The sequence below is a fragment of the Pseudorca crassidens genome, chromosome X, assembly GCF_039906515.1.
Source record: "Pseudorca crassidens isolate mPseCra1 chromosome X, mPseCra1.hap1, whole genome shotgun sequence".
Taxonomy (NCBI): Eukaryota; Metazoa; Chordata; class Mammalia; order Artiodactyla; family Delphinidae; genus Pseudorca; species Pseudorca crassidens.
Window position 1 is genome coordinate 96,749,705 of NC_090317.1, and position 15,995 is coordinate 96,765,699.

Consider the following 15,995-nt stretch of genomic DNA (forward strand, 5'->3'; position numbering starts at 1 on the left):
CAAAGATGTGCAACATGAACAACGGAAATAGCACTCAACTGTGTGATAATTAAAAAGTGATTATCATTATTTTGGGTGTGAATGTGTACTTCATAGCATTATTTTTATTTCAGTAGATACTAGATATGGGTTTATCATCTTAGGAAAAAGGCAGATTTTAAAAGTTCTTTTTATATCCCATCCTGCTGATGAAGTATTAAAGGTATAACTTGGGACTTCAATGAGACAGTACTATTTGATGAAGACATTACACTGCTCAACAGTTCCAGGAAATTCTCACTTTACATGTGAGAAAACTAAGCCTCAGAGAGGTTAAGAATCTTGCCCCAAGTCACAGAAGTTGTCAGTGGTGGAGCCAGGATTTTAATTCAGCCTGCCACACCCCCTTCCTTTGTACTCAAGATCCTATCCAGTTCACTTACTCAAGGTCACTGCTCTCACATGTGTCCGCTTACTGGCATCATCAACTTCCTACCTCTGTTGGATCTAACAAGCTACAGTTTATTTTTATTACACACACACACATCTTCTCCTGACCTTACCACCCCCTCCAGCTTCTACCCCTATTCTCTGCTCTCCTTGACAGCAAAACTCCTAGAAAGATTTATCTCTACTCACTTTCTCCAGTTTCTCCCATCTCTTTGTCTTGAACCCACCCTAGCCAGGTTTGCAATCCTACCAACTCCACTAAAATAGCTCTTGTCAAGTCACTGCTGACCTTCACATTGCTGAGTCTAGTGGCGAAATATCAGGTTTCTCCCTCTTGGCATATCAGCAACATTTGACATCCATCCTTCCAAAACACTGTCCTCCCTTGGCTTCAGGACACCTTGCTCTCCTGGTTTCCCTTCTACCTCTCTGGCTGCTCCTTTTCAGATGGTGCTGATTCTTTCTCATCTCCCCCAGCCAGGTCTTCACAGTGGGGTGCCACAGCCCCTCCTCCTTCTGTCTACACTCAGACCCTTGGAAACCTCATCTAGTTTTAATGGCTTTAAATGCTATCTGTACACCCTGAATTTATACCTTTAGGCTAGGCCCTGTCCCCTGAGGTATTCTTAATTTAGTTTACAGTTTTGCTCCCCAATACCTGTCTCATTTCACCCCTTACTACTCTCCTCTTCTCACTTTGTTCCCTCACGTTGGCCTCCTTGCTGTTCCTCAGCAGGCCCATACTTGCCTCATTGCCTCTGTGTTAGTCGTGCCCTTTCCCTAGAATACTCTTCCCCAAGGTATCCTCATGACTTATTCCCTCACCATCTTCAGGTCTTTGCTTATACATCAGCTTCTTAGTAAGATCTTCCCTGACCACCCAATTTAAAATTTGAGAGAAGGAATGTTCCCTGCCACCAGTATTCCCTATCCCCCTTCCCTGCCTTAGTTTTTTCCATAGTGTTGGTCACCATGAGACATACTTATATTTTACTTATTTGTTTATCTGTCTACTCCCATAAAATATAAGCTGCATAAGAGTGGGAATTTTTCGCAGTTGGTTCACTTCTGTATAGAACCTTTGAAAGTGTCTGACATGTAGTAGGTGCTCATAAATATTAGTTAATGATTTAATGAGTGAATGAATAAATGTTCATACTACTATACCATGCTACCTCCCCAGAAATTATGCAAAATAATAATGTATATTTAAACATAGATTAATAATGTATCTTAACAGTGATGACAAGGAATAATAATATTATCAAACAATGTTGAGATTCCAGTGGATCTTGATTCTCCTTAAGAATATTACTTCTCACATCTGCATTCAACCCTCTGATACTTGGTTCTAGTTATTCCTGACTTGAATTTCCCCAGTTGTAGCTATTCCTGAAAAGAGTAAACAGTTCTGAGATACTTTCTTGTACTTATTTTCTCCCAGAAATAAACCATTTGGGGGGACTCCTATTTTTCCTTTGCCTCAGTTTCTCATAATGGGGATCTTTTGTTTGTTTGAAGCTAGTTTAAATGCCAAATAACAGTGAAAATGGCAGCCATATTAGTCATTTTTAAGATCCTTTGGAAAATTTGGCTTTCATTATCTTGCATATCTTGACTAATAACATTTATTTTTGGAAACCCTTATCCCTGCAATGATTATAGTTCTTTTTCCAAATAATCTGAGCTTAATACACAATAGATTTCTGGCACCAGAAAGACAAAAGACAAAAAGTGTCCGTAACTTAAATGAAAAAATTCCAGGAGGCTGTTTGAGCTTAGTGTCACGTGCCATGTCTGAACTACAGTTTACCTTCGCTGCAGTGTGTAATCTGAAGATGGAAGAATTCAATGAGAATATTATCTAGCTGATGAGAACAGGCTTATATTTCAGTACTTTTCCATGTATACTTTTAAATCATTTCTGTGCATATAAGTGGTGGTAATTTTGCAATGGCTAAAATTTAAGCTATGGGGCTTCCGTGGTGGCGCAGTGGTTGAGAGTCCACCTGCCGATGCAGGGGACACGGGTTCGTGCCGCGGTCTGGGAGGATCCCACATGCCGCGGAGCGGCTGGACCCGTGAGCCATGGCCGCTGAGCCTGCGCGTCCGGAGCCTGTGCTCCGCAACAGGAGAGGCCACAACAGTGAGAGGCCCGCGTAGCGCAAAAAAAAAAAAAAAAAAATTAAGCTATGGTTTAAATATGAAAAACTCCTGAATAATTGCAATGTAGAGAAATAAAATGATGAAAATCCTTGTAATGAAGAGTACCCAAAGTCATGATACCGTTGTTTTATGTCCAAAACAATTATTATTTCTTTGGCAAACCACAAAAAAAAGTCCTGTTCAATCATACCATCTCAAAAGGGAATTTGAGTAAATAGACCAATTAATATGTGAGTGTCTTGTGGTTGTTAAATTATATGTATTTAACACTTTTATCTAAATTAGTGCTGTTTGCTGTAAATATTCATTCCAACAAAAGTAAGGCCAAATAAGATTGTAATTTTCTTATAAACGACTGAGCTCTTTTCACACCCTTTGTAGCCTTAATATATATAGACTCCAAGTATATTGACTATAATAAAGACAAAAAGGGTATTTATATTAGGCTAATCAATTTGAATTTTGGAAAAATCAATCAACACACCAATTAAATGTATATTCAGCATCTAGTGTGCACAAGGGACGGTGAATCAAGTACTTCATTAAAGTGTAAGACACGTTGCTATAGACATTTTTCTGAATTCATATTACATTACTTTTAGTTTCAGGTAGGACTGTTTAATACAGAAAAATATTATTTTTTTTCTTTTGTCTCATTTTTATAATGCTTTGAGGTTGTTATTATTTACTTGTTTTCTGGTATGAGGTACCTTAACAGACTTTTTTTCAATCTTGTGATTTCATCTGCTTATGCTTAGAAAATATCAGGAATCATAATTTAAGCAGAATTTTATTAAAAAAATTTTTTTGGCTATGTCCGTATCTCTCTCTCCACTTCACCTTAGTGAATGGTGAGCAGAAGAGGTGTTCACTAGAAATAGAGTTCACAGTCTGCTATGCATTAAACTTCCCAACCTATTAGAGAGAAAGGCATAGTCAGCCCGTGAAATGAATTTTCAAATGCTGTTAATATAACATAAAGAAACAGAAGGATAACTTCAAAGAAGTCACACGTGAGAAGCACCTCACAAGAATACAGAAGTATGAGCCCAGGAAGACTAATGCGGGGCATGAGAGGTCACTGTAGGCCAGCGCTCCAGAGAGGGCTGCACGTAACATGTTAGTAGGACTGAAGGGGGCCCATGTGGGAGGTACAGAGGAGCACAGGCAAAACATTATAAGTGTTCAGGGCATTCAGGGATGGGGTCAGGGTACACTGGCATAATACAAAAGTCAGCTATTTGAAGGGTTGCAGTAGTAGTAGCCTGAAAATTTGGTTTGAGGGAAGAATATATCTAGAATGCCAAACTAGGTACTTTAGATATTAGGGTATAGAGAGTTAAAAGCTACTGCAAGCTTTTGAGCAATGATACAGGGCAAGCAGTATGCTCATATAATTCCTGTGGACACTGTGCACAGGTGGGTTGCCTGTCGGGATGCAAGCAGTAGAAGCAAAGAGATCCTATAGAAGCTGGGCTGTCCAGTTACGAAGCGACAGGGGCCTGGAGCAGGGAGTAAAAGTGGGAGTGGGAAAGAAATACCCAGACCAAGAGCGATTAAGGAAGGAAAATTGATGAAGCTCAGTTGAGTGATTCAAGATATTCAGAATTAGGAAGCCTGTAGAAGGGTTAAACATGTAGAGTGGAAGTGATGTATTTTAAACTTTCAAAATTTAAATTTAATTTAGTTGAGATTTTCTTGGTTCTTAGTATGAAGAGTACTTCTGGATACTCTGCTGCACATTTTTAGTATTATTATGTTATGAGACTATGATTCTTATTTAAATCTTCTATTTTGGTAGGCAGTTAACCCAATTAGGTTCAGAACACATGTCCTAGTCCACTTCTATGGGCTGTGATTCAAATGCCAATTTCATTTTCAATGCCTTTGCAATACTCATCTAGTCTGTCCCACTTGTATGCTACCCAGAGGCTCATTTGGAACCTGGGAGGTACTTCATAAACCATAGTTTAGTCTCAAAGTTCTTGCTCTGTTGGTTGTCATTGGTTTTACACATGGGTATACTAGGGATGTGCCAAAGCCCCTCCTTCCCCAGCTGCCTCTTCTTTGTAATCCTGCCCCTGTTCTCTAGGGGTGGGGTGCCACCTCTTTGCTCTTCTTTGCTTCAGGCAGGGCTGGTTTGGTAGAAAGTGTTCTGAGGGGGAGGAACTTGGCTTCTTTCATGGTGATCCCCTGGAATGGAGTGGGTGAAGTCAAAAGGCTTCTGTCCTGCAGAGCCAACCTCTTCTCAGTCCTTTGGCTAAAGAGAGGAGGCTTTTCTTGGGGGTCATTTTGTCTGCGCTCCCCTGGGAGTTTCCAGGTTGTGGGCTGCTCTCACACCCAGGTGAGGATATGTTAGCAGGCCAAAAAAACACCCAGATATATCACCACAGGATCACACCTCTGAGTCCTAGGGTCCCTCCGCTGTCGGACTTCTTTTCTCTAGCTTTCAATCTTCTGTTAGCTGCTTTCACTTTTGAGTCATTAATTTCCTTGTTATCAAGAACTCTTAACTAAAAAAAGTAGACTTTGGAAAAAGAAGAGTTTATTCTGTGGATTGGGGAGTGCTTTAAAAATCAGCTGCAATGCCTGTTTCTGGCTCTAGAATCCAGACATGACATGTATCTTTCAAGCCGCTTTCCCCAGGCCCTCTCTCTCTCTCTCTGTCTCTCTCTCTCTGTCTCTCTCTTCTCTTTCTCTCTCTCTCTCTCTCTCTCTCTCTCTCACTCACACACACACACTAGGCGTCAGCCAGAGACTTGATCACAGTTGTACTATCTGCAAAGACTACAAAGGGCTTGAGAAAGGGAATGAAACCCCCCTTTTTCTTAAAAAGCAGTGGAAATTTTTTCTGTTACATATGCCTAAAATGTTGAACAATTTCATTTTAAGTGAAATTTAGTTAGATTTTAGCCTCAGTTCAGTAGTAGTAATAAGGAAAGACCCCCTACTAGCTCTGTCCAATAAGAATTTTCTGCCGTGAGGGCAGTGTTTATATCTGCACTGTCCAATGTGATAGACACTAGCCACATGTTGGCTGTTTAGTGCTTGAAATGTGGCTAGTACAACTGAATATTTAATTATATTTAAGTATTTATCATATTATTATATCTAAAATATGTAAATATATCTTACCTAGTGGCTACTATACTGGACATAGCAGCCTTAGACTCTATTCAAAAACATACTGTAACTAGGTTCACCTTTTTTGGAAATGAATAAAGTGAGTAAGTTTTAAAAATTAAAAATGTGTTACAGATTTGTTCCTCTGTAATTCTCACTGTTCTATTTTTACCTTTTTTCTTATGTAATAGGAACATGTTTTCAGTTAGAAAATAGCCAAGATTATTTAGTAAACTATTTGTTCTCACACACACACTTTTAAAAGCTCCTAAACTTTTTTATGTCGGAGATTTCCATGTCTTGACTAATAAAAGTGATTATTAAAACTCAGGGAAACCAAACATGTACCTATACAGCATCTCATTTAATCTTCATAACAATCCTATAAGATTAGTTTGCAAAAAGGCACAACTGATACTGAGAGAATGTAAGGTCATACAGCTAGACCTAAATGACCCAGAATTTGAACAAAAGTCTTTCAACTCCAGGACCGTTGTCTTCCTACTATACCATGCGGTACCTTTTTGTTTGTTTGTTTTCTTCTTGTTGTTTATAAAACCTTCCCTGGGGTTTTTTTTCCCCTGTATTCTATCACGATACAAAATAATTTTTATTCAAAAAATAATGTAAAACCCATTTTGATGTTTGTTCTTCAGTGTACGTTAATTAAATATCACCAGACCTAACATAATTAAAATTTGTAATCTACAAGCAATAACAAATCCATGAAAAGATTCCATTGCTTGTTCTAAAATAGTAATTTTATCCTTCTCTCTGCTAGTTAATTATTTGATAAATTCTTATGTCTTCTGTATTGGTGAACCTATTTTGGCTCAGTGCAGGAAAAGGATGTTAAGCCCCTAAAGATAATGAAATTATTTCTAAGATGTTTAGCACATGGAAACTAGCAGAAATAAAACTTGGAGTCATTTTGACATTTGAGTGTTGTATGTGTACTCAAGATTATCATTTTGCTCTCCAGGGAACTCTTGTTACTCTTAGTCATTAATACAGAAAATAAATTTTCAAGTGTTTGTATTCATTCCTTAGGAATTTTCACTGGTAATAAGGTGAAGCGTTGACAGGACTGACTGTAAAATCCTACTTAAATTCAAAAGTAAATTTGTAAGTACATGATACCAAAAACATTTGATTTTAGAAGTAGTTCACATACAAAGAGAACTTTTAGTTACAAAATAATAATAATGTGATCTTGGACTTAATTTGAAAATATTATATGGTATCCAGGTGGCAAATAAACACATGCAAAGATGGTCAACATCATTAGTCATTAGAGAAATACAAATTAACACCACAACGAAATACCTATACACACATATATCAGAATGGCTAAAATCAAAAAGACTAAACACACCAAGTGTAGGTGCAGATGTTGAACAACTGGAACTTATACAATCCTATGGGAATGTAAAATGGTACAACCACTTTGGGAAACTATTGGCAGTTTCTTAAAAAGTTAAACATACTCTTATAAAATGACCCAGCCATTCTACTCCTAAGTATTTACCTAAGAGAAATGAAACATATATCCATACAGAGACTTGTACATTAATGTCCACAGCATCCTTATACATAATAGGCAAAAATTGGAAACAACCCAGGGTCCATCAACAGGTGACTGAATAAACAAGTTTATGGTACATCTATACAATGGAATACCCCTCAGCAATAAAAAGGAATGAACTATTGGTACATGCAACAACATGGGTGAAGTTAAAATATTTAGGCTGAGTGAATGAAGTTGGACAATAATTAACATGTACTGTATTATTCCATCTATATAAAATTATAGAAAATGCAAACTAATCTCAGGTAACGGGAGAGTAGATCAGTGATTGCCTGGGGATGGGGAAGGGGATGACAGAGACACAAGGAAGCTTTTGAGAGTGATGGATATGTTCATTATGATTGTGGTGATGGTTTTATGTTTATATACATATGTCAAAACTTATCCCATCGTACATGTGCAGTTAATTGTATGCTAATTATACCTCAGTAAAACTTTTTCGGGAAAACAAAACAAATTACATTCAGAGTCTATCTCCCTTTCACCCTTTTTATTGTTTCCATCTGGTTTCATCTACCATCATCTCTCCCCTGGATTACTACAATAACCTCCTAACTGGTCTCCCTGCCTTTTTTTTTAAACCCTCGCCCCCTTCCAATCTATTCTCAACACAACAACCAGAGTGTTCCTCTAAACTTGTCAGATCACGTCACTCCAGCTCAAAAACCCCCCAGTTGCTCCATCTCCCACTCAGAATAAAAGCCAAAGGCCCTTTATGCCCTCCACCAGCCTTGCCACTTCTCTAATCTGACCTACTATTTACTCCACACACGGGTCTCCTTGCTATTTATTGAAAATTTCGGATACCTCTCTCCTTTGAAAGGCCTTTGCATTAGTTGTTCTATCTGCCTAGACCCACTCTCTCACCTCTTTTGGATATCACTTTCTCAGTTGAGCCTACTTTGACCATCCTATTTTAAATTGCAATGTACCTTTATCCTGCCTTACTTTTTGCTTTATTCCATAGCACTCTTAACATACTCTATAATTTACCTTTTTTTTTGTATTTTCTTATCTTCTCCCACTGAAATATGAGCTACATGAGGGCCAGAATCTTTGCTGGGTTTGTTTACTTGTTAATCCCAAGATTATAGAACAATGCCTGGCATATAGTAGGCACTCAAGAAATATTTCTAAAATAAATACTTGTAGCATAAAATCTTCCAGATACACTGACAAATTAGACTAGAATCAAAGAGGGAGACAAGGAGAATGAAATGCAGATTGAAATATACACGAGAAGTTGGGGCAACTGGAGATGTTATCACAGAGAGGAATAGATTTAGTGGAAGCATGATCCCCCTCTTAACTACTAAAGGGGTGTTATATGGAAGAGGTAGTATGTTTGCTCTATGATCCCCAAGAAGAAGAGCTAGTCCATACAAGCCAGATGTGGGACTAGGCTGAGTAAGAATTTTTTCACTTTCTTAAAATTGTAGTGGGCTGCCATAAAGTAATCTGTTGTATGAGGTCAAACAGAATGATCATCCATCAGGGATTGCAGGGGATCCCACATTGGGAAGCGGTTGAATTAGATGGCCTTGAAAAGTTTGTCCTAGTTTGAAGATACTGTGACTTTGCAGCATGTGGGATCTTCCCGGACCCGGGGCACGAACCCGTGTCCCCTACATCGGCAGGCGGACTCTCAACCACTGCACCACCAGGGAAGCCCACTGTGACTTTTTTTTAAATCCAGTTATTCCTGACAACTCAGAATGCTGAGTTAGTTGTGGAGTTAATTTTTTAAAGGCTCATTTTACCTGACAAGATTGTATCAAAGGTAACTTCATACCTTCCTAGTAATTATGATTGTTTTAGCCACATAGCCATATATCTGAAAATTACATGGACCATTATTTTAGCCCTTTGTTATTGCTGAAAATGAAATAATATTTTACTATCAGTTTTGACCTTCATATCCAGTTTGGGCTTACTGTTTATTTAGATTAAGCTCCTTCACTCTTTTAAACAGTTACGTGTGTTCATTATCTTTCATCTTTTATAGGAGCGGGATCGTTATGCCTACAAGATTCATCTTCCAGAAACAGTAGAACAACTGAGGAAATTTAATGCAAGGAGGAAACTAAAGGTAAATTAAAGAAATCATCAAAAAGCCAGATAGAGGCAGTTGATGATAATGTTTTTATTCTGTTTCAGTGCCCATAAATATTATCCTGGTATTGGCTGTTGCTTTCTTACAGCTAAATTCTTACTTCCAAAAGTTACCATTATTTCAATAAGATTTTGGTTTTTTAAGTCATTTAAGGTAATATCTAAGTACAAATCCAAACAATGAGTTATAATAAATGGAAGATTAATCACATTTTAGATTTATGTTATCTCTAAAATTCATAGCAGAGATATAATTACTTTAAAAATAGTAATTTGCTATTATTATCCATTATTGTTGAATTTTAATCTAGGCCATGCTTTCTCAAACTTAAATATTTTGTCAGAAAATGTGAGTTTAGTTCAATGGGAATAATAGCAAATTAGAATTGGAACTAGGGTTGAACAGCCATCACAAAGCAGTCAAAATCCCCACTACCGTGGTCTACCAGAAAATATTTTCAAATCACTTTTCTCACTTTTTCTTTATTCTTCCTAGAGTACCTTTCTCCCATTTACCATGCTCCCTATCCTCCACCCCACCAAAAACAAACAAGCAAACAAACAAAACACAGTATTTACTTCATATGGAGGGCCCATTTGACTTTAAAAGGTTTTTGAGGTTTTTGAAAAAGACCCAGAATAAAATAATGGAATCTTTCAGCACTGGGCAAAAATCTTATGGGACAGCATTTCCCTCCTCCCCCCAACAGAGGAAACTATTATATTATGGTCTTAAAATTAACTTATATTTGACTTACTTTAATTACTATTAAAAAACTTAGCTCTGTCCTCTAAGTGGTTGATTAGATGAATCCTCCTTAGCCATGTGACTCCTGCCAACTATAAAACTTCTCTTCATAAGTATTTTCAGATATGTCATAAGTTGCAATAATATTATTAATTCATTGTTATTTGACTTCTGAAATATGTGAATGATTGTATTCAACTCTAGATTTATAAGAACATTTATATGAATTTTCAGGAAACTATGTAGGCTACAGTATTATCATATGGAGCTGAACTGGCCAACATATTAGCCACTAGCCACATGCAGCGTTTTAAATCTAAATTAACTAAAATTAAAAGGTCAGTTCCGGGACTTCCCTGGTGGTGCAGTGGTTGAGAATCTGCCTGCCAACACAGGGGACACGGGTTTGAGCCCTGGTCCGGGAAGATCCCACATGCTACAGAGCAGCTAAGCCTGTGTCACCACAACTACTGAACCTGCGCTCTAGGGCCCACGAGCCACAACTGCTGAGCCCACGAGCCACAGCTTCTGAGCCTGCAAGCCACAACTGCTTAGCCTGCAAGCCACAACTGCTTAGCCTGCATGCCACAACTACTGAAGCCCACGTGCCTAGAGCCCATGCTCCACAACGAGAAGCCACCGCAAGCAGAAGCCTGTGCACCGCAACGAAGAGTAGCCCCTGCTCACCGCAACTGGAGAAAGCCCCCACACAGCAACAAAGACCCAACATAGCCAAAATTAATTAATTAATTAATTAATTAATTATTTTTAAAAAGGTCAGTTCCTCAGTCACATTAGCACATTCCAAGTGTTCAGCAACCATATGTGGCTAGTGGCTGCCATATTGGACAGAGCAGATATAGGACATTTCCATCATTGCAAAAAGTTCTATTGGAGAGTGCAACTGTAGAGTAAGGGAAATTCTAACATGTCACTGTTGGTGATGATTATTCCCAGTTAAGCCTTTTTCCTAGTTGTTTTTGCAGTCAGGGGTACAAACTGGCTCTTCTCTATTTAAAAATCCTCGGCAAAACAATAATTATTAATGACATGCCATTATTGAGAAGGTGCCCAAAGAAGTTTCCCAAGACTTTTGGTTTTTTGCTTTGCTATACACCTGAACCAGTATGGCCTACAAAAGAAAAAAAAATCTTATCCAAAGTGAATGGTTAGCCGTTTTTGAAGTTAATTTCTTTCCCAAAGAAGCTATTAATTATACTTCTTTCTCAATTCTTCCCTAAAGTCTTTTTAACTCTATTGTTGCTTTGGCCAGTGTGACATGACCCTGTCTGGGATTGAACCCTTCATTGCCCAAATAAAAGCCATTTACTCTAGGGCTCAGGCTTGCCCCCTCACAAGAAACACATGCTGTATTTCTCCCAGAGCCACTGAATCAGACTTGGGCCTAAAATAGCCAAAGTGGTGACTAAGATTCATTCGGACAGGAGCAAGCTGTCACAGCAGAGAGGGGTCATGTGAATTTACCACATCCCTTTGCAAGCCTCTTTAAAATTTAAGACCCGCCAAACAACCTAGAATTAGGAGCATCAGCAGGGTCATCATTGTTTTTTTTCAGCTTCTGGTAAGGCTGTATTCCTTTGTGTATTCAGCCACCCTGGTTAAAGCTTGTTATACCTACTCTCCTCAAGAAACTAATTCTCATTCTGCCATTTCTGTGAGCTTCTAGAACAGAGATTGCAACTTCCCTGACTTTCAGAGCCCACCACACAATTTATTTTCACAGATGAACAGCTAGGTACCCATCCTTCTACCTAGACACTGTTTTTAATTCCATCAAATGGTGGGAAACACCCTAATTATTATGATTCCCTTTGAAGTTCACACAGAGCAGTAGAAAATTGATTTTATTACTAAGTCAGAGGTAGGAAATTTTTATTGTCAGTGGCAAGAAGAAAGTGAATGAGTATAGTGTTATGGGAAAGAATGACCTCTAGAGCTACATCGCCTTAGATGAATTCTGACTCTGGCTGTGTAACCTTGAATGAGTTATTTAAATTTTGTGTGCCTCAATTTCCTTGTCTATAAAATGGGGATAATAATAATAGCTAAGTCATAGGGTTGTAAGGATTTAATGAATTAATATAGCAGTTAGAATAGTACCTAGCAGTCATACGTGCTCCATAGATATTATTTTCTATTAACATTTTATTGTTATTGTTTTATTGTTATTTTAATATTTAATACCTTTAATTTGGTCTCTATTTATTAACAACTGTAATTCCTAAATGTACGCTCCATACCATTTTAGCTTTTCCCCAGTAACATCATTTACATTTTTGAGATTTTTAAAGACTTTCAAAAAATTACAGAACACCAAAAATGTCACTGAATAATCTCTATTTATGTGTTTCTTCCAAAGTAATGATGCTTAGACTTTTCTGACCATTTTGATCATCATTTTCCTTCACAGTATCGAGAAAGAAAGGATCTTATACCTGTGATATATTGTAATAGTCACTCCCCTTCTAGTGACTCTAGTATCTTTCCTCTAGTGTCATATCCATCCTGTGATATACATTCTTTAGAGCAGTGGCTCTCAAGTGTGATCCCCAGACCATCAGCATCACCTGGGAACTTATTAAAAATACAGATTCTGAGGCTCTAGTAGTCAGGCCAAAAAAAATTTTAAAAAGGCATCCAGATTGGAAAGAAAGTAAAGTTGTCTTTGTTTACAGATGACATGATCTTGTATATAGAAAATCCTTAGGAATCTGCAGATATCTATTAGAAATAATAAGTTCAGCAAGGTTGCAAGATACAAGATCAGTATATAAAATTGAGTTGTATTTCTATATATGAGCAATGAACAATCTTAAAATGAAATTAAACAGTTCCATTCACAATAGCATCAAAAAGAATGAAACACTTAAGAATAAATTTAACAAAAGAATTTTAAGACTTGTAAACTAATATTGCTGAGAGAAATTAAAGAAGATCTAAATAAATGGAGAGAGATTTAATATTCGTGGATTGGAAGACTCAATATTGTTAAGATGGCAATTCTTCCCAAATTGGTCTGTAGGTTGAACACAATCCCTATCAAAGTTTTAGCAGAAATTGACAAACTGATCCTAAATTTACATGGAAATGCAGAGAACCAAGAATAGTCAAAACAATCTGTTGAAAAAGAACAAAGTTGGAGGACTTATATTTTCCAACACTTACTATAAAGCTATAGTATCTGTGGTACTGGTATGGTATAGGATTAGACGTGTAGATTGGTGAAGAGAATCAAGAGTTCAGGAATAAACTCTTATATTTATGGTCAGTTGATTTTCAACCAAAACGCCAAAGCAATTCTATGGGGAAGGAATAGTGTTTTCAACAAATGGTGCTGGGACAATTGGATATTGACATGCAGTAAAAGACATAAACGGCCACATATTGGATGGTTCCATTTATTTGCGATATCTCGAATAGGTATTTATGTGTGTAAGTCCATAGAGACATAAAGCAAACTGGTGATTGCCAGGCACTGGGTAGTGACTGCTTAATGGGTATAGGGACTTTTTGGGTTGTGATGAGGATGTTTTGGATCTAGACAGAAGTGGTGGCCGCATAACATTGTGAATGTACTAATTAGCACTGAATTGTACACTTTAAAATGGTTAGTTTTGGGCTTCCCTGGTGGTGCAGTGGTTGAGAGTCCTCCTGCCGATGCAGGGGACGCGGGTTCGTGCCCCGGTCCGGGAAGATCCCACGTGCCGCGCAGCGGCTGGGCCCATGAGCCATGGCCGCTGGGCCTGCGCGTCCGGAGCCTGTACTCCACAACGGGAGAGGCCGCAGCAGTGAGAGGCCCGCGTACCGCAAAACAAAAAAAAACAAAAAAAAAGGTTAGTTTTATGTTATGTGAATTCCACATAACCTACTTTTTTAATATACCATATGACAAAAGAGTCTTCTTAAATACTGGCTTTCACTTTGGCACACTTGAAGGGCATAACACATTCCCATAGTAACAGTAGCTCACCACACCAGTCAGCTCAGCCAGGACACTACCCATCCCTCCCCGCCTCAGCCCCAGGCATGCAGGAGGTTGGAGGGGCATGCGTTTATTGAAAAAGCCCCATGGGTGATTCTGATAAGTTTACCTTATTGAGAGTCATTACTCTAAAGGACAAACTTGTAATTGGTCTACAAAATTCCATCATAATGTACATATCATAATTTAATTAACCAGCTGTTGGACTTGGACATTGCTTCCAGTTTTCCACAACCATAAATACTATTGCATTGACTCTATTTTCACTAATCTTTGTACACCTCTGATTGTATCCTTAGGGTAAGTTCTTTGCTACTGGAATTGTTGGCATCAGAGTGTATACATGTATTTAAGATTTTTGATCTCTATGAGTAACTTACCTTCCAAAAGGCTTATACCTGTTTATAAATTTTAATGTATTTTTGGTAGTGAGCTTATTATTTTTGCAGTTGAACCTTTTTCTCATTCTGAAAGTTTTGTGAAACTATTTTATGCCAGAACATAAAACATTATTCATTTTACTCTACTGAAATTTCAAGACTGTTACTCATTATTGGTTATAATACTGTCAGTACTCAGCAATCAGAAATTGTTCCTTTCCATATTCATGCATTCATTTTGGCATTTAACCTATTCAGCAAGCTACAGGACACAACAAATCCCTAATGAGAAAATTATTTGGACAAGTATAAAGCATTGACATCATTTTTCAGACTATCTTTCGAACTGTAGGTTTTAAAAGTTTATAGAACCCTACATGTGATTTGAATTATCACACATTTCTTTTTATTTTCCTTTCTTTCTTTCATTATTTTATTTTACACGTGTGAATGATGATGGAAAATTTCTTTTCACCATTTTGGTTATCAGATATTTCATATGTTGAATTTTTCCCCTCCTTTTATTTCATACCGAGCTCTAGAATTTTAATACTTCAGTTTGTTTACATCCTCTAGAAATAATACTTCTTATATAAACTACATAGTCCTGAGTACAGGACTAGATATGAGGATTGTATTTTCTCAGACTGAATATTAGGATGCATGGGACAGACTGTGTGATCCAGACTGTCTGGAAAATCTGTGCTCTGTGGGTATGTGTCTCTTAAGGAGGCATACCTGTACTCTAACTCTGGGTGCCATTTATATGAAGGAGTTACTGTGCAAGGGGGCGAGGTGTGGAAAGGGGCTGTGGGTGTCTGAGCTTGTCTATCTAGGGAAGAGGCTCAGCAGGAAATCTGTTCTAGAAATCATTCCCTTTGCTTCATGAATTAGAAAGCAAATTTCCCTATAGTGAAGTATGTCAAAGATATTCTGTACAAATAGAAGCAATATTCTGTATTTGGGTAAGTTTATTGCAATCACTTCAGGAAAGGGTGAGTTGAATCTGTGTAATTCGATTTAGAGGATAAAACTATTTATTCCTTGTATATACAGAAAGTGAGGGAGATTTCTGATAACTTCTATAATTTTCCTTTATTGATTTTGCAAATTGCAAAAATATAGCCTGCATTACTTCTCTGACTTACCAGTCGGTCTCTTGGGTTCCTACAGTTTGTAGAACTAGAAAAAATTTGTTTAGGAATTCCATTTTCCAGTACTCTATCCAATACAATAGCCAGTAGGCATATGTGGCTACTTAATTTTTAATTTTAATTAATATTAAATAAAATTTTAAATTTGATTTCTCGGTTGCACTAGCCACATTTCAAGTGCTCAGTACCACATGTGGCCGGTGGCTACAGTATTGGGCAGTACAGGTATAGAACATTGCTGTCATCACGGAAAGTTCTGTTGTACGGCACTGCTATCTGCAAGAGTGAGGCT

The 15,995-nt window shown here is 37.7% G+C and overlaps 1 protein-coding gene across 12 annotated transcripts in view; it reads left to right on the top strand.

The window, feature by feature from the left end:
- Window positions 1-15,995, top strand: part of CASK (calcium/calmodulin dependent serine protein kinase) — a 387,942-nt gene that overhangs the window by 261,872 nt on the left and 110,075 nt on the right. For all 12 annotated transcript variants that reach the window (XM_067723825.1, XM_067723826.1, XM_067723824.1 and 9 more), the window contains exon 9: window positions 9,312-9,395. In XM_067723825.1, the coding sequence (XP_067579926.1) occupies window positions 9,312-9,395 (84 nt within the window). The remainder of the gene's footprint in view (window positions 1-9,311; window positions 9,396-15,995) is intronic.